The 17,306-nt window shown below is 47.4% G+C and overlaps 1 protein-coding gene across 4 annotated transcripts in view; it reads left to right on the top strand.

The window, feature by feature from the left end:
• The window catches only part of CHD2 (chromodomain helicase DNA binding protein 2), a 67,031-nt gene that overhangs the window by 36,416 nt on the left and 13,309 nt on the right, over positions 1 to 17,306 (top strand). For all 4 annotated transcript variants that reach the window (XM_082198237.1, XM_082198239.1, XM_082198238.1 and 1 more), the window contains 13 exons: positions 616 to 705; positions 1,936 to 2,126; positions 2,982 to 3,170; positions 4,292 to 4,454; positions 5,544 to 5,696; positions 7,592 to 7,663; positions 8,433 to 8,582; positions 9,545 to 9,693; positions 9,840 to 9,936; positions 13,394 to 13,486; positions 14,009 to 14,182; positions 15,265 to 15,440; positions 15,839 to 15,880. In XM_082198237.1, the coding sequence (XP_082054363.1) occupies positions 616 to 705; positions 1,936 to 2,126; positions 2,982 to 3,170; positions 4,292 to 4,454; positions 5,544 to 5,696; positions 7,592 to 7,663; positions 8,433 to 8,582; positions 9,545 to 9,693; positions 9,840 to 9,936; positions 13,394 to 13,486; positions 14,009 to 14,182; positions 15,265 to 15,440; positions 15,839 to 15,880 (1,739 nt within the window). The remainder of the gene's footprint in view (positions 1 to 615; positions 706 to 1,935; positions 2,127 to 2,981; positions 3,171 to 4,291; positions 4,455 to 5,543; positions 5,697 to 7,591; positions 7,664 to 8,432; positions 8,583 to 9,544; positions 9,694 to 9,839; positions 9,937 to 13,393; positions 13,487 to 14,008; positions 14,183 to 15,264; positions 15,441 to 15,838; positions 15,881 to 17,306) is intronic.

The following is a 17,306-nucleotide window of genomic DNA, read 5'->3' as shown; positions in this document are numbered from 1 at the left end:
GCAAATAAGCTGCACCTTTAAAATTCATGGGGGAAAAAGAAAAAAAAGACAACAACCTGAATATAAGCCGCTCCCTTAAAATTGGGTTACAGGCTGAAAATTGCTGTGGTTGGTAGAATTGTAACTCCGAGCCAATTTTAAGCCTTTGATCTTGCAAACCCGCAAAGGCTATCGTACAATCTCTAAAATCGCAAATCGCTATTCAATTGCTACAATTCCACAGGCACTCACACCTGTAAATGGCAAATGTAGAAGAAAACCCTACGGGTTAATTGCACAACAGTCTCAAGCTCGCAAACCGGCAGTAAAACATTTTTTTTCTTCCGTTTTACCGTATATCTGCTTCAGGAGTGATATCATAAAAGCCCGTTTTTGTAAGGTCACGGATTTAAGCTTCACGATTGGAATTTGGAAGGAAAAAAGTGTGTCTTATATTCGGACCAATTCGGTATCAGGCTAGCACTGCTTTCCTTTCACACGGATGGAGCAGCTGCTTTGCATGTAGAAGGTCCCAGGTCCAATTCTTGGCCTCTCTGGGTAGAGCTAGGAAAGACCCCCATCTAAGAACGTGCCTTGCAGATGAAGCTCATGCCTGAACTTTTGCCTCCTCCTCAGATCCGTGAGTATGAGTGGATCCACGCTCAGACCAAGCGGTTGAAGTTCAACGTGCTCATCACAACATACGAGATTCTCCTGAAGGACAAGGTGATTGCGTAGGCGAGGGCAGGGCTGTTGTCTTTCTCTTTGGAAATGGGCACTCCTTCAGACCACTGGTGACAAGAACCTTCTCCTTGTTTTCATTGGCTCTCCTCTTGCAAAACGTCTGGGTTCAATGGTACATCTTCAGCTTAAAAACAGGGCATGTTAAATGAATTGCGGAGCAAGGATTTTAACCTGGGTCTTCCGGGCCACAAGGGACTCTGATTTGTTAGCACAGCCTCCTTCTCTCCATGCAGCTCCTTCCTGGGTTGCAATACTTGGGGGGGGGCAAGTACCCTCTGTAAAAAGTGGCTTGCTTGCTTGCTTGCTTTGTGTCCCTCAAGGCACCATGAGGTAGCTATAGATCTCCTCCTTGCTCCCAGAGACACAGCACTTAAGTTTTGCCCTGCTCTGAAGTTGCCATTCAGACATGGAGGATAAGGCAGCTAGCCACAATGGCTCGGCTCTGCTCTGCTGCTACCGTCAGAGGCAGTACAGTTCTGAATATGCTGGAAGGGGAGAGAGTTCTCATGTGCTTGAGGGTATCCAGCTTTCCTGTAATAGGAAGGGGGCCAGGTCTCAGCAGCACAGCAGATGAGTTACGTGCAGAAAACCCCCTGTTCAATTCCTGGTATTTCCAGTTAAAAATACAAGCTGGTTGCCAGGGATGGGAAAGTTCTCCTTCTGCCCAAGACTACAAGGAGCTGCTACCAGTCAGAGTAGATAATTCAGAGCAAGATAGAACTGCTGTTGGTATGTGGGCAGAGTGTGTAGCCTAGAACTTTCCCCAGAATCCTCTGCAACACACTCTGGCCCCACCTGCATTATAAAGCAGTATCCTATCCCTTTAAACATTCAGGACTCCCCCCCCCAAAGCACCCTGGGAACTGTAGTCTGTTAAGGGTGCTGAGAGTTGTTAGGAGACCCCTGGTCCTCTCAGAGCTACAGTTCTCAAGAGTTTCCTGGGAAGAGTGACTGATGGTTAAACCGTTCTGGGAATTGTAGCTCTGTGAGGATAGTAGGGGTTGCCTAACAATTCTCAGCACGAACTACAGCTCCCATGATTCTTTGGGGGAAGCTGTGGCTGTTTAAAGTGGTATCATAGTGCTTTAAATGGAGACGGGGCCTGCGATTTTCTGGGGGGCCAGTGTGCAGAGTTCCTTTGGCAGATGTAGAAAAGAGCTTGCTGGAAGAGCTAGCAGGTTTGAAAAAGACCTTGTTGATGTGTTGCTCTAGACCGTTCTGGGGAGCATTAACTGGGCCTTCTTGGGTGTGGACGAAGCGCATCGCTTGAAGAACGACGACTCCTTGCTGTACAAGACGCTGATCGACTTCAAGTCGAACCACCGGCTGCTCATCACTGGGACGCCCCTTCAGAATTCTCTCAAAGAGCTCTGGTCCCTGCTGCATTTTATCATGCCAGAGAAGTAAGCCTCCTTACTATGCATCAGAAGTTACACCTGCCTCCAGGGCAAATGGAGCACAAAGGGCGCAGAGCGGTGGGAGCATGAGAGTTTGGAAGAAGCTGTGGGGGTATGTGTGTGTTATGAGATACTGCAGAGGGAGCCACCAAAAGTGCAAGGATGGGTTTTCTGAGCAGTCTCTTAAGCCTTCCTTCCTTTGTTCCTTTTTTGGAAAGGGCTCCTAGACCCTAAGGTCAAAAGTGAACTTGCATGCTTCTAATCCTTAATGCAGCAAAAGTTGGCTTGAAAGGACATTGCCAGTGGCAGCTTTTAACGTGGCTGGGCAGAGAGCTCCGTACCGGGCAGGGGGCTCTGTACAGAGTTCCTTGCCCCCTGCCCCCCATGTTTAGCAGCAGAAGAAAAATAGAGAATAAGATAAAAAAGAGAGAGATGCAAGTGTACTCAACAGAGCTCCAGTTCATCCAAGCACAGAAAATGGCAAAGGGGTTTGTGGCTGAGTGTGAGTGCATGCATGGACCTGGGTGTGTGTGTGAGCATGTGCCCAAGTGAGTGTGAATCCAAGTGTGTGTGCCTGTGAGTATGAGCGTGCACATATGTGAGTGTGCAGACTCTGGGAGAATGCCCAGCACCTGCCACTTTCATCTCCACCCTGCAGTCTCTTTCCTTCCTTGCCAACACAAAGTGAGAATCTGCTAGAGATGGTTTTGAAAGCAATTCTGTTCTGAACCTGCAAACTAGCGCAGAATTTGGGTAGCCTTTGATATTTTTTGAGGGTGGGTGGGTCAGAAAGAGGAGGAAGAGGGAGTCCTGCCAGCTCATCTCCACCGTCCCTTTTTTGTGCCCTGTTCTCACTGTCAGGTTTGAGTTGTGGGAAGATTTTGAAGACGACCATGGGAAAGGGCGCGAGAATGGCTACCAGAGCCTCCACAAAGTATTGGAGCCGTTCCTCCTGCGCAGAGTGAAGAAGGACGTGGAGAAGTCCCTCCCTGCCAAAGTGGAACAGATCCTGCGGGTGGAGATGTCTGCCTTGCAGAAACAGTATTACAAGTAGGTGTCTGGTGTCATGGCCAGGACTTCCCAGAGGCTGTGCTGCAAGAAAGATTCTCAGTACACCTCAGTGCACCATGGGGAATAAGATTATTAGATAAAGGCCCCTGTGAACCCCAATATCACCCCACAACCTGAAGAGGTTGCCTGATGTATCTCTGTGTGATTTATCCTTTCCCCATCTTTGCATGTGATTTGGAGTATTTGTTTCCCTCCTGATGAAAAGATAGAGTAACATTAGCTACCCACAGGAGGTTCTCTCTTGCATCTCTGCATGAGTCACTGCCAGAGTCCTATCCAGGCCAGTGACTCGTATAAGAGCCCAGGAGCCAGGTTCCTCCAATAGTAGTAGTAGTTTTTGCTCCTGGCATCAGCCTGGTCACCCTCCAGATGTTTGGGCCACAAGTTCCACCAGCTTCAGCCACCTGTGGTTCAAACTGTCTGTAGGGCAGCAGGTTGACAGAAACACAAACACCCTTTCAGCTTTACAAGTGGCCTCCAAGTTTTAATTCAGAACCAATGAGTCCCTCCGCTTTCTGGAAGACACGGGGTTTGTGTAACGTCAGGCTGTTTAAATTGCAAGTGGCAAAAGCTGCATTGTGGATGTCCTTAAATTCCAGGACCATTAGGAAGCAGGGAACACCTTTCATAGTTATAAGTGAAATCTGCAGCAAAATGTTGCAGTATGGAGTTTGCCCGGTCAGCCACACCCTCTTCCAGGATACTCCATTCCCTTCTCCCCTGCCCCCTTTTTATCCTCCCAACAGCTCATCAAATTTCTGTGCTCGTGGCACTTTCTCTGTTTTCATAGTTCTCATTTGGAGGGTCCCTCCCCCCACCTCAAATACCTTGAGGGTTTGCCTCCTAAATATTATCTTTTGTACTTTTGCAAACGTCCTGGTGATACCTTTGCTTTGAGCATGATTGCTACAATTGCGGCTGGATTCAGGACCCATGCTCACATATGGATTCCTTACTTCCCTTGTGCTCGGTCTCTGTGAACTCGCAGCACGTCCACTTGGTTAGGACCGTCTCCCCAAGTCCCCTTGCTGGCCAGCCTTGGAACTAACACAACTGGGAGTTCATGTCTCCTGACGCCCCGTTCCCGGCTTGCTCTGCAGGTGGATTTTAACACGCAACTACAGAGCGCTCTCTAAAGGCACTCGCGGGAGCACGTCCGGCTTCCTGAACATCGTGATGGAGCTGAAGAAGTGTTGCAACCACTGCTATCTGATCAAGGCCCCCGAGGAGAATGAGAGGGAGAACAGGCAGGAGCTGCTGCTGGTGGGTAATGTGGAGGGAGGGAGGGGGACAGCAAGGAGGGAGCACATTGGCCCATGTGCTGGCTACATAAGCCTGTGGTGCGGCTGCATTCAGAATGCTGCGCAGCTGCTTCACTTCAGCAAGGTCTTGCAGAGTTGGAGAAGGGTCAGAAAAGGGCAAACCAAACGGTCAAGAGTATGGAGCAGCTTTCCACCATGAGGAAAGATTGCCACATTTGAGACTTTTTTCCCTCCAGCTTAAAGACAAGTAAGAGGCAACATGATAGACGTTTATACAATATGCAGCATATAGTTAAACTCTGGAACTCCCTCCCATAGGATGGTCACCAACTTGGATGGCTTTAAAAGAGGACTGGGCAAATCCATGGAGGAGTAGACTTATTAGTGGTACTAGCCATAGCGGCTATGCTCGGAAGTCATGCTTCTTACCGGGGGGGGGGGGGGGAGAGTGCTCCTGTGCTTGAATCCTGGTTGACTGTTTCCCACAGGCAATCTGAAAACAGGATGCTGGACTAAGTGGCCCATTGGCCTGATCCAGTAGGCCCTTTTTATGCTCCCTGTTGCACACTGCTTCTGGACATCTTCTGTGTTAAATGTGTACAGATGTGTAACATCTGTATAGCAGTTTTAAGTGTTTGAAATCCTTCACATGCATAGTCTAGCTGTAATCCATGGGAGAGCTCCGTAAGGCTCTGTTTTAGGCTACATTCCAGTAGCCCCACACGACCCAGAGGTTTCCTCACACCTAATTTCTTCACCCAGGCAAGCAGAATCACAATGCAAGAATTCTTTCCGGCCATGCAGAAGTACTTGAGCAGGATATGTGAGGTCTGTGGCCTGGGGCGAGTCCTAAGGGCCATACTTGGCTCCTGGCTCTTAAGTTCTCCACCCCTGCTGTAAGCTAAGCCAGCAGCATTGTCACCCATATTACAGATGGAGACACTGAGGCTAAGACAGATCGGCTTGCCTGAATCCCCCCATGTTAGTTCATGGCTGACTAGGCGAGATTCAAATGAGGGATCTTCCTGATTTGTAGGGTTCAGTCCAGGTTGGAAGCGCCATTTGCAAATGACCACCATGTCCCCTTCAGTCTTTAATCAGGAGCAGCGGGAAGCTCATCCTCCTGGACAAACTGCTGAGCAGGCTGCGTGAGAGGGGCAATCGAGTCCTCATCTTCTCCCAGATGGTGAGAATGCTGGACATCTTGGCAGAGTATCTGGCCATCAAGCACTACCCTTTCCAGGTGAGGCTGCCATGGGGCTGCTGGCTTGGTTGGTTCAAAGGGGATGGTCTCAGGTAAGCTTCAGATGTGGAAACCAAAGGTGCCTGGGAAGAAAAGGAGGGGATGATGCATTTTGTATTTTTATTATTGAATTTATACCCCACCCTTCCTCCCCAAAGAACCCATGTACTCCTTATGCATCACACATAGGTCTGCAGAGGACTTCCCTCTGATGTTAAGATACTGTGGGCATACAGAGACAGTGTACCGTATTTTGCGCCCCATAGGACGCACCGGCCCATAAGGTGCACCTAGTTTTTTTGGGGGGAAATAAAGAAAAATATTTTTATTCCCCCCCCCCCCACGCGCAGGGCTGGGGCGGGGGAAGCCCGAGCTTCCCCCGACCCCAGCCCCCAGAAAAGGCAGCTCCGCGCAAGCCGCGGGAGACCTCCCCTGGCTTGCGTGGAGCTATCCGAAGCCCCGGCGCGACTGCTGAGTGCGCCGGGGCTTCGGCATAAGAGGCAGCTCCGCACAAGCCGCGGGAGACCTCCCCTGGCTTGCGTGGAGCTATCCGAAGCCCCGGCGCGACTGCTGAGCGCGCCGGGGCTTCGGGATAAGAGGCAGCTCCGCGCAAGCCGGGGGAGGGCTCCCGCGGCTTGCGCAGAGCTTCCTGAAGCCTGGAGAGCGAGAGGGGTCGGTGCGCACCAACGCCTCTCGCTCTCCAGGCTTCAGCGAAAGCCTGCATTCGCCCCATAGGACGCACACACATTTCCCCTTCATTTTTGGAGGGAGAAAAGTGCGTCCTATAGGGCGAAAAATACGGTAGTTCGGTTTCCTGAGAATCTCTGCTTTTATTTCGAAGCAAGCAAGTTTCTAGTCCTTATGGTGTTCAGGGGGCACATCTCAGCCCGGCAAAAGTACTTTTTAACTGGAGACATTTGCTGGTTTGGCCTGGGACTTCATCCAGTGAAGCTGAATGTTGGAATATTCAGGGTGCATAGAAGAAAGTCATTCTTCATGCAGCGCATCGTTAAACTATGGAACTCACTCCCACTGGAGGCAGTGATCAGATGGCTTTAAAAGAGGATTGGACAAATGCATGGAGGAGAAGGCTATCAATGACTACTAATCGCAAGTTACAGATAGGTAGCTGTGTTGGTCTGCCATAGTCAAAATAAAAAAATTCCTTTCAGTAGCACCTTAAAGACCAACTAAGTTAGTTCTTGGTATGAGCTTTCGTGTGCATGCATCTGAAGAAGTGTGCATGCACACGAAAGCTCATACCAAGAACTAACTTAGTTGGTCTTTAAGGTGCTACTGGAAGGAATTTTTTTACTAATCGCAAGGGCTGTGCTCTGCTTCCATGGTCAGAGGCAGGAATGCTTCTGAATACCAGAAGCCACAGGGCGGAGAGTTCTCTTGGCCTTGGGTCCTGCTTCCCACAGCCACCTGGTTGGCCGCTGTGAGAACAGGATGCTGGACTAGATGGGCCACTGGCCTGATCCACCAGGCTCTTCTTACATCCTTATGGGACCCTCTGCATGGAAATCTGCCGCTGAGCTTTGCTCTTTCCACGTGGCCTCTTGTGTCTCATGCCTCCTCATGTATTTTTTTTTAAATAAGCGCTTCCACAAGCAGTTCCTGGCTCAGGGCTTGTAATGGGAGCTGTGGAGTCACCTGGTGCCTATTGAGGCTTCCCGGGCACCGTCCCCTGTGGCAACAAGGTTATTTTTAATCAGTGTTATTTTTAAAGTGTTGCCTTGCTCCAAGCTGGTAGAAGCTGGACAGGGATTTGAGTTTCTGAACCATCCGCTGCAGCAATACCCAGGGTATTGTTTTTGTGTGAGTGTGTGTAGGTGTGTAAAAGCAGTGATTCCACCAGTGTCCTTTGATTCAATCACTGTTGTTCTTTGCAGCGCCTGGACGGCTCAATCAAAGGCGAGATCCGAAAGCAGGCGCTGGATCACTTCAATGCTGACGGCTCAGAGGTAATGATCATTGTGACCTGCCCATTCAGAGGGAGGGCAGCAGCTGGCGGGGTCTTCTGAGGGGAGGCAGCGAGTACCACAAGAAAGGGGATATCATATTTATCATCTTTATCAGCCATTCGTCGCTGATAAAGATGGTGGATTACACCAAAATGGCGAAAATGACCGGGAATATCAGAAACCAGGAAGACAGAAACTTTAACAAGGAATGGGGACAATTTATAAGTTATCAAAGAAAACACTGTAAATGACTAAAAACTTTGGCAGGATTATAGTAACACTTGTAATGTATGAAAAACTAAGGTAAAAATGGATTTTTAAGATAAATGGAGAAACTATAAGATGCAATAAAAAAAAGTTTGACAATGGAAACCATGGAGACGCGTGTGGAGGGAAGCCTAAGAGTTCAGGGACTACTATGTGATTATGATTAATGTTTAAATTCAAATGTATATTGTAAAACTGAATAAAAAAAATTAAAAGGAAGAAAAAAAGAAAGGGGATATTGTTGCAAACATTCTGCAAAGATTTTTTGGGGGGATTGAAACTTTTCCTTTCTATCCAAGCTTTGTCCCTTGCTAGCCAGCCAGATCTCTTTTTCAGAAACATCTCTGTGCATAAATCTGCCCTCTAGTTCCCCAAAGGTTTTCTCTCCAAACGAATATGTGTGTCTATGTGTGTGGTTATTGTATTGCAAATCACTTCTTTGGAATGCTTCAGAGAAGCAATTCATGTGCTTAGCACTGAGGCCCTTTTCCCTCCTCCTCAGGACTTCTGTTTCCTCCTGTCCACGCGAGCTGGTGGCCTGGGGATTAACTTGGCCTCTGCCGACACGGTGGTCATTTTCGACTCGGACTGGAACCCTCAGAATGACTTGCAGGCTCAGGCCCGGGCTCACCGGATAGGGCAGAAGAAGCAGGTCAGAGAAAGAGCCGAAGCTCTCATGTTGCAGCCATGGATGGGTGGCAGCAGCCCCTAAGATTCTGGAACGCCCACAAAGTTCCTGCAGGCCGTTTTCCTGGGTTGTTTTTCTTCGGACATGACAGTTACCTCTTAGTTCTGTGCCAGTTGCTTTCTTCGTTCCGTAGGTGGAGAGGGAGACGGAAAGATAGGATTTGAGGTAACACCAGGAGAAAGGGGTATTTTCTGCCCTTTTCAGTCATGGAATCCTATTTGCTATTTTTCTTAGAGGCTTAATAAGATGCTGTTATTCATTGTTATTATTGAATTTCTGTCCTGTCCTTTCTCCCAACGGTGCCCAGGGCGGCAAACATCTAAAAGTTTAAAAGAGGATCGGACAGATTCATGGAGGAGAAGTTTTTTATTGATTTTTAAAAACAACATGAAGACCAATTAAAAAATTGTTAGGTAGGGATGATGGTAGTTGTAGTCCCAAAACAGCTGGAGGGCCAAGTTTGGCCATGCCTGGAATAGGGGGTCTCCCAACTACTCTCGGCACCCTTACCAAATACTTTGAGGGAAGCCATGACCATTTAAAGTGGTATCATAGTGGTTTAAATGTATGGTGCAGATGGGAGCCTTTGTAGAGAGGTAATTCCACAGTTCAGACCTCTACTTTAGAAGCAGCCACAGTCATATAGAGCTCTAAGGCATTAAGTGGAAACAAAACCTCTAAGCTGTTTAGCTGTGGCACCTCCTTCAAGCTCCTCTGGCTTGCAGGGCAGGAGTCGGGGGCAAAGTAGTAGCTCATCAAACAGAAGGACCCCTCAGGTTCAGTCTTTGTCATCTTCAGTTAAAAAGATGCTGCGTTTACGGGAGAAAGAAAAGCTTTTGGCTTTCATGCTCTGGGGTAAGAGAGGAACCGTGATCTGACTCTCTGGAAAATGGAGCTTTTATCTGTACCCTTTCCTCCCCCTGCAGGTGAATATTTATCGATTGGTTACGAAGGGGACGGTGGAAGAAGAGATTATCGAAAGAGCCAAGAAGAAGATGGTATTAGACCATCTGGTGATACAGCGCATGGACACCACTGGTCGAACTGTTCTGGACAACAACTCTGGCAGATCCAAGTAAGGGAGATGAGGAAGGATGGGGACAGGTTCTCTTGAGGACTATAGATCTAAACTAACTAGTCTCTCTTGGGTGTATATCAGCCTTCCTTGAGACACTGCCCTCCAGTAGGTCCAACGTCCACTTCCTTCTTGTTCCCTTGCAGCACAAACCCTTTCAACAAAGAGGAGCTGACGGCCATCTTGAAGTTCGGTGCGGAAGACCTATTCAAAGAGCTGGAAGGGGAAGAGTCTGAGCCACAGGTGAGCCGAGCTGGAAGGGTTTTTTGGTTGGCACACTTTGTTAGAGATGGTTCCCCCTCTGAAGGTTGTATTCAAAGCTACAGTGGTACCTTGGTTTTCGAATGTCTTTGTCAACGAACATTTCGGTTTTCGAACACCGTAAACCCAGAAGTAAATGCTTCGGTTTTTAGACGTGCCTCAGAAGTTGAACTGGAAATGCTGCTTCCGTATTGAGTTTTCTGTTTTGAGGCTTCCATACTGAGTTTCGGTTTTGGAACTCGAATGGTCTTCTGGAACGGATTACGTTCAAAAACCGAGGTGCCACTGTAGTCCTACCCAGACCAGGCCCACAAATCAAATCAAATCTTTATTGTTACAGGCAATGACCAGTATTCAATAGACTCATGAAAGTTATTAGAGCTAAGATAGTTGCGTTAATTAATTTCAGTGGGTTTACTCTGAGCAGGACCATCCCAATGAAAAGGAAATGCAAGAAAGCAAAGTGGCTGTCCAACGAGGCCTTACAAATGGCGGGGGAGAGAAGGCAAGCAAAATGTGAGGGAGATAGTGAAAGATACAGGAAATTGAATGCAGATTTCCAAAAAATAGCAAGGAGAGACAAGAAGGCCTTCTTAAACGAGCAATGCAAAGAAATAGAGGAAAACAACAGAATGGGAAGAACCAGAGATCTGTTCAAGAAAATTGGAGATATGAAAGGAACATTTCGTACAAAGATTACCATAATAAAGGACAAAAGTGGTAATGACCTAACAGAAGCAGAAGACATCAAGAAGAGGTGGCAAGAATACACAGAGGAATTATACCAGAAAGATATGGATGGCTCGTACACCCCAGGAAGTGTGGTTGCTGACCTTGAGCCAGATATCCTGGAGAGTGAAGTCAAATGGGCCTTAGAAACCCCTCAGATTACAAGGTCAGTGGAAGTGATGGTATTCCAGCTGAACTATTTAAAATTCTAAAAGATGATGCTGTTAAGGTGCTACACTCAATATGCCAGCAAGCTTGGAAAACTCAGCAGTGGCCAGAGGATTGGAGAAGATCAGTCTACATCCCAATTCCCAAGAAGGGCAGTGCCAAAGAATGCTCCAACTACTGCACAATTGCACTCATTTCACACACTAGCAAGGTTATGCTTAAAATTCTACAAGGAAGGCTCAAGCAGTATGTGGACCGAGAACTCCCAGAAGTGCAAGCTGGATTTAGAAGAGGCAGAGGAACCAGAGACCAAATTGCAAACATGTGCTGGATTGTGGAGAAAGCTAGAGAGTTCCAGAAAGACATCTACTTTTGCTTCATTGACTATGCAAAAGCCTTTGACTGTGTCGACCACAGCAGACTATGGCAAGTTCTTGAAGAAATGGGAGTGCCTGATCACCTCATCTGTCTCCTGAGAAATCTCTATGTGGGACAAGAAGCTACAGTTAGAACTGGATATGGAACAACTGATTGGTTCAAAATTGGGAAAGGAGTACGGCAAGGCTGTATATTGTCTCCCTGCTTATTCAACTTATATGCAGAATTCATCATGCGAAAGGCTGGGCTGGATGAATCCCTAGCCAGAATTAAGATTGCCGGAAGAAATATCAACAACCTCAGATATGCAGATGACGCAACCTTGATGGCAGAAAGTGAGGAGGAATTAAAGAACTTTTTATTGAGGGTGAAAGAGGAGAGCGCAAAATATGGTCTGAAACTCAACATCAAAAAAACGAAGATCATGGCCACTGGTCCCATCACCTCCTGGCAAATAGAAGGGGAAGAGATGGAGGCAGTGAGAGATTTCACTTTCTTGGGCTCCATGATCACTGCAGATGGTGACAGCAGCCACAAAATTAAAAGATGCCTGCTTCTTGGGAGAAAAGCAATGACAAACCTAGACAGCATCTTAAAAAGTAGAGACATCACCTTGCCAACAAAGGTCCGTATAGTAAAAGCTATGGTTTTCCCAGTAGCGATGTATGGAAGTGAAAGCTGGGCCATAAAGAAGGGTGATCGCCGAAGAATTGATGCTTTTGAATTATGGTGTTGGAGGAGACTCTTGAGAGTCCCATGGACTGCAAGAAGATCAAACCTATCCAATCAGCCCTGAGTGCTCACACGAAGGACAGATCGTGAAGCTGAGGCTCAAATATTTTGGTCACCTCATGAGAAGAGAAGACTCCCTGGAATAGACCCTGATGTTGGGAAAGATGGAGGGCACAAGGAGAAGGGGACGACAGAGGATGAGATGGTTGGATAGTGTTCTCGAAGCTACCAGCATGAGTTTGACCAAACTGCGGGAGGCAGTGGAAGACAGAAGTGCCTGGCGTGCTCTGGTCCATGGGGTCACGAAGAGTCAGACACGACTAAATGACTAAACAACTAAACAACAACAACAACCCCCTGAGCAGGATTAATTTTTGATACAAGCTTGTATGTTTCTATGATACCAACAGAGGTGAACAACCCCATACCAGTTCCCAAGCTGGTGTTCCACAAGGAATAAATTTATTTCATTCTTTATTCTTTCATTTATAGGATTCCTTACCTACCCCTTTCACCACAAGGTTCCAGGACAGGTTACGACGATATTCTAATACAGTTATAAAATCAAATAAATCAGTTTATGATTGTAAAACTAGCAAGACCATTATAAATGGAACAGGGGACTTTAAATTCAACAAAAGGAAGTGGATCCCCCAAAACAAAGTACCTTAACTTCCAAGGGGCAGGGTAAAAGAGGTGTGTCTTCAGCACTGGGTGGAAGCTGTGGAACGATGATGTCAGGCATTGTGGGGAGGGAGTTCTAGAACGGAGGGGCCATCACAGAGAAATCCCTCTCCTGGGCTACAACTGCCAACACTTCTGAAGGTGACGGAGCGACACTTAGGTACTCCTCTGCCGGTACCCTGGGAGGGCCTATAGGCAGGGATGGAGACAACTTGTCAGATATTTGGGGCCTTAGTAGTAGTTGCTCTGTGAGCAATGCAGAAAATTATTTGTTGTGAATCTTAATGCGGTGTTGAAAGGGGCACACTCCTCTACAGTCGTACCTTGGTTGCCAAACGCCTTGGAACTCGTACGTTTCGGCTCCCGAACGATCGAAAACTGGAAGTGAGTGTTCTGGTTTTCGAACGATTTTCAGAAACCGAACGTCCGGTGTGGCTTCCAGTTGGCTGCAGGACGCTCCTGCAGCCAATCGGAAGCTGTGCCTTGGTTTTTGAACAGTTCTGGGAGTTCAACGGACTCCCGGAACACATTCTGTTCGAGAACCAAGGTATGACTGTACTTTTGAAAGAAGCAAAAAACCTGGGTGTCTTTGCTTTTAGAAAGTTTGGGAAATGCTGGACTATGCTGTCCGGTCTCCTTCCATCTCTCTGAGCACACTTCTCCCACATCCCCCACCCCACTTTCATTCTTACTCAGTATTCGGTTATTGCAGATTCTGATTCCCTCCTGTCTTCCCCACCCTTTCCAGGAAATGGACATCGAGGAAATTTTGCGCTTAGCCGAAACCCGAGAGAACGAAGCATCCACGAGCGCCACAGATGAACTTCTGTCTCAGTTCAAGGTATGGATCTGTGTGGGTGGAGCATAAAACAACGTTAGCATGTTTTCAGTTATTTTTTATTGAATTTATATCGCAGCCTTCCTCCCCAAGGAACCTAGGGGCAGAGGATAAGACAATTTAAAAATGAAATGAGAGCATTCTCAAATGGGAATATGACCAACCCTGTGAAGATGTGATGGTTTCAGATCTTACAAGAAGTACCAGCACAGATGGCAGATAATTTTGCCAGTGGCTGTAGAGCAATTGTGTCCAAACTTTGTTCCCACCTTACTCCGGAAAAATTCCTGCAGACACTCATGATTGTGACCCGGGTTCAAATTCCTTCACGGTCCTGGTGGCCTTGGAGAAGGCATGCACTTGCAGCCTCAGTTTCCCTTCGTCTTAGCTGGTTCCTTCTCACACGGTGTCATTGTGAGGAGACACACACACACACACACAGAGAGAGAACATGGGATCGGTTTGAAATATTTTTTAACCTGGTGACAAGGAATGAAACCTGGCGGGTGTTTTATCCTTTTGTAGGTGGCCAACTTTGCAACGATGGAGGAGGAGGAAGCCGAGCTTGAGGAGAAGTCTCAGAAGGACTGGGACGATATCATCCCAGAGGAGCAGAGGAAGAAGGTGGAGGAGGAGGAGCGGCAGAAGGAACTAGAGGAGATCTACATGCTTCCCAGAATCCGCAGCTCGGCTAAAAAGGTATGGCCAGGGCAGGGTGTGTCCTCCTCAAGTTGAACCCAGACCAACCACTGCTAAGAATGTAAGAGCCCAACTCATTCAGGCCAAAAGTCCATCTAGTCCTCCTGCGGCCACTTTGGTGCCTTTGGGAATCCCGCGTGCAGGAGCTGAGTGCAGCAACACTCTTCTTTTCTACATTTAAGGCATTCACACAGAGCCTGCTGCTTCAGTGAGGGACATACGGCATTTATTATTTCTCCGTGCCCTCTTCACAATGTGGGGCGCTTGATAGATGTAAGCAAAGGCAGGTGATTGCCCCCAAAGGGTTTACATTGTAAATTTAGGAAGTCGGGGACGTCGGAGGCTGAGCTTAGGAGGTGTGAGAGAGGGCAATGCAGGATTGGAGACTGCAGAGTGGGTTAAACGGGTCCCTTGCAGATTTCAGTTTCCCCTCTTGCAACCTCTGCTTTTTGAAATGCAAAGCAGGGCCCCTCGTTGGGAAGGAACATAGGAGGCTGACTTACATTGAGCTAGACCATCGAGCTCAGTATCACCTACCCTGGCTGGTAGCTGCTCTCCAGGGGTTCAGACTGACCTCTCCGAGCCTTGCCTAGAGATGCTGGGGATTGCACCTGGGGTCTTCTGCCTGCAAAGCAGATGCTTTACCACTGAGCTGTGGTCCCGTGCCTTTAAGGATTAAGTTTCCACTCCTCATGGTTTGGAATAAAGGGCTGATTTGAATAGCAGCAAAGGAAGCTGCCTTAAACCGAGTCAGACTACTAGCTCAGTATTTTCTACACTGGTCCAAGCTCTCCAGGGTTTCAGGCAGGCGGCAGTCCCAGCCCTAGCTGGTCTCAAACCTGGGACCTTCGGCATGCAAGCAGATGCTTACCACTGAACAATGGCCCTTCCTGAACAAGTGGGTCTGTTTTTATAGGCGATAGCTGGCACATCAAAGCTCCAGCAGTACACTGGAAGCCTTTCACCCTCCTCCTCTGCCAAAATATCTGGGGCATCCTGAAGTGATGAGAGCTCAGGGGCTAAGATACCTCCTGCTGCAAGCAAGCAGCCTGGCTGATCTGTTGTCCTTTCTGCCCCCATAGGCACAGGCCAATGACAGCGATTCGGATGTTGAGATGAAGAAAAAGCTGCAGGGGTCGTCCGGCTCGGAGAGCGAGACGGAGGACTCAGACGATGATAAAAGACCCAAACGAAGAGGGCGGCCCCGCAGCGTCCGGAAGGACATGGTGGAAGGCTTCACGGACACAGAAATCAGGAGGTCAGCACTGATGCCTGATGGGGTTTCATCTGCGTTTATTCCTCCCCCTGCCCAGGAGTCTTGAGCAGGCTCCGATACTTCTTAAACTCATTTTCATTTAAGCGAAAAAGCCCTTTTTTTTCAATTCAGAATTACTTTATTTACCTGGTAGCTATCCCCCCCCCCCCCGCCACGCAGCCAGCAAAGCTTTGTGATAACGCTTGGAATTCCAGGGAGATTGTGGTACTCTTGGGATGGTGGCACAATCATGATTTGGGAGGTGGAGTTAGAAGCATCCCTGACTGCCTTTTGCCATAGTTAGGTGACCAGCTCCACAGAACAAGTTTATTCAAGTAAGAATGCACTTGCTGGAACTCTTTTGACAGCTGTTGCCCCATTTTTTTGTTTGAATCCCGCAGGTTTATCAAGGCCTACAAAAAGTTTGGAGTTCCCCTGGAACGGTAAGCGCTGATCTATTTAGTTGGGGGTGCCAGGGATTACACTGAGGGTACTGTTACTATTTTTTATTTTACTGGATTTTTCATCATGGCTTTCCTCCCCGAGAAGCCCAGGATAGCAAACAATACATTTTTAAAACAAAAACATTACAAAACAGATAAAAATATTCTAAAAAACAATTAAAAACGTGTTAAAACAAATAGAAACATTCATATTTTTTTCCTTATACGTCAACTTGATTTTTTTTTTACGATAATAGCATTATATAAATATATTTTATAAATGATAAACAACAGCAATTACAGTTTAAAAACATTCTACCATCCAATGATCTTGAGGCTGCCACAACATTTGTGGGCCACCAAATTTCTGGGTAGACTGGAATGTTTTCCAATTCTGCCTGAGAGTTGATAATGATGGAGGCAGACATACCACGCTAAGGAGGGTAATTCCCAAAGTTCCCTGGGAAGAAGGATTGATTCTTTAAACCACTCTGGGAATTGTCATACTGTGATGACAATGGGGGTTTCCTCACAATCCTCCGCACCCTTAACAAACTACAGCTCCCAGGATTCTTTGGGGGAAGGCTGTAGGATGTGGCATTTCATTTCATCATTTCATTTTTATTGATTTAACAATAGACATGTGGTACAGACTAACACATGATACAAACCATAACAGAACGATACACAGAGCATATTCAGTATATAAGTCAAATTAAAGAGATGCAATTAAATATAGCCAGTTTCTTAAGATGTGTCTACATAGCCCAGGAGTGAGTCATAGGAGGAGTACATCTATGGCTCTCCCTAGTTTTATATATATATATATATATATATATGCAGGTTTTGGTGTCTTCGGGTGTCTTCCCGTGTAAGAGTCGGGGTGTCTGGGCGACGTTTCGACGAGGTCTCACTCGTCATCTTCAGGCTGGTGCTTTCGGCTTCTTGTTACTGGAACAGAGCAGAGTCTGGTGTTTGAGTTCTCTGCTCAGAGTGTTTGAGACTCTGCTCTGTTCCAGTAACAAGAAGCCGAAAGCACCAGCCTGAAGATGACGAGTGAGACCTCGTCGAAACGTCGCCCAGACACCCCGACTCTTACACGGGAAGACACCCGAAGACACCAAAACCTGCATTCCTGTACCCGTGAAAATCTACGAAAGCATATATATATATATATATATATATATAAGACGCGTGCGGGTGACTCACGCTTCGACGGGGCGGGAGGGAACGGAAGCCGCTCGCCGCCCGCTCCTCATCCCCTTGTGACTGCGGTGGGGAAAGGGTGCCATGGGGCAAAGTAACAAGAAGCCGAAAGCACCAGCCTGAAGATATATATATATATATATATATATGCTTTCGTAGATTTTCACGGGTACAGGAATGCAGGTTTTGGTGTCTTCGGGTGTCTTCCCGTGTAAGAGTC

Source organism: Podarcis vaucheri (assembly GCF_965113315.1).
Source record: "Podarcis vaucheri genome assembly, chromosome: 14".
Lineage (NCBI taxonomy): Eukaryota > Metazoa > Chordata > Lepidosauria > Squamata > Lacertidae > Podarcis > Podarcis vaucheri.
This window is presented reverse-complemented; position numbering and strand designations above follow the sequence as displayed.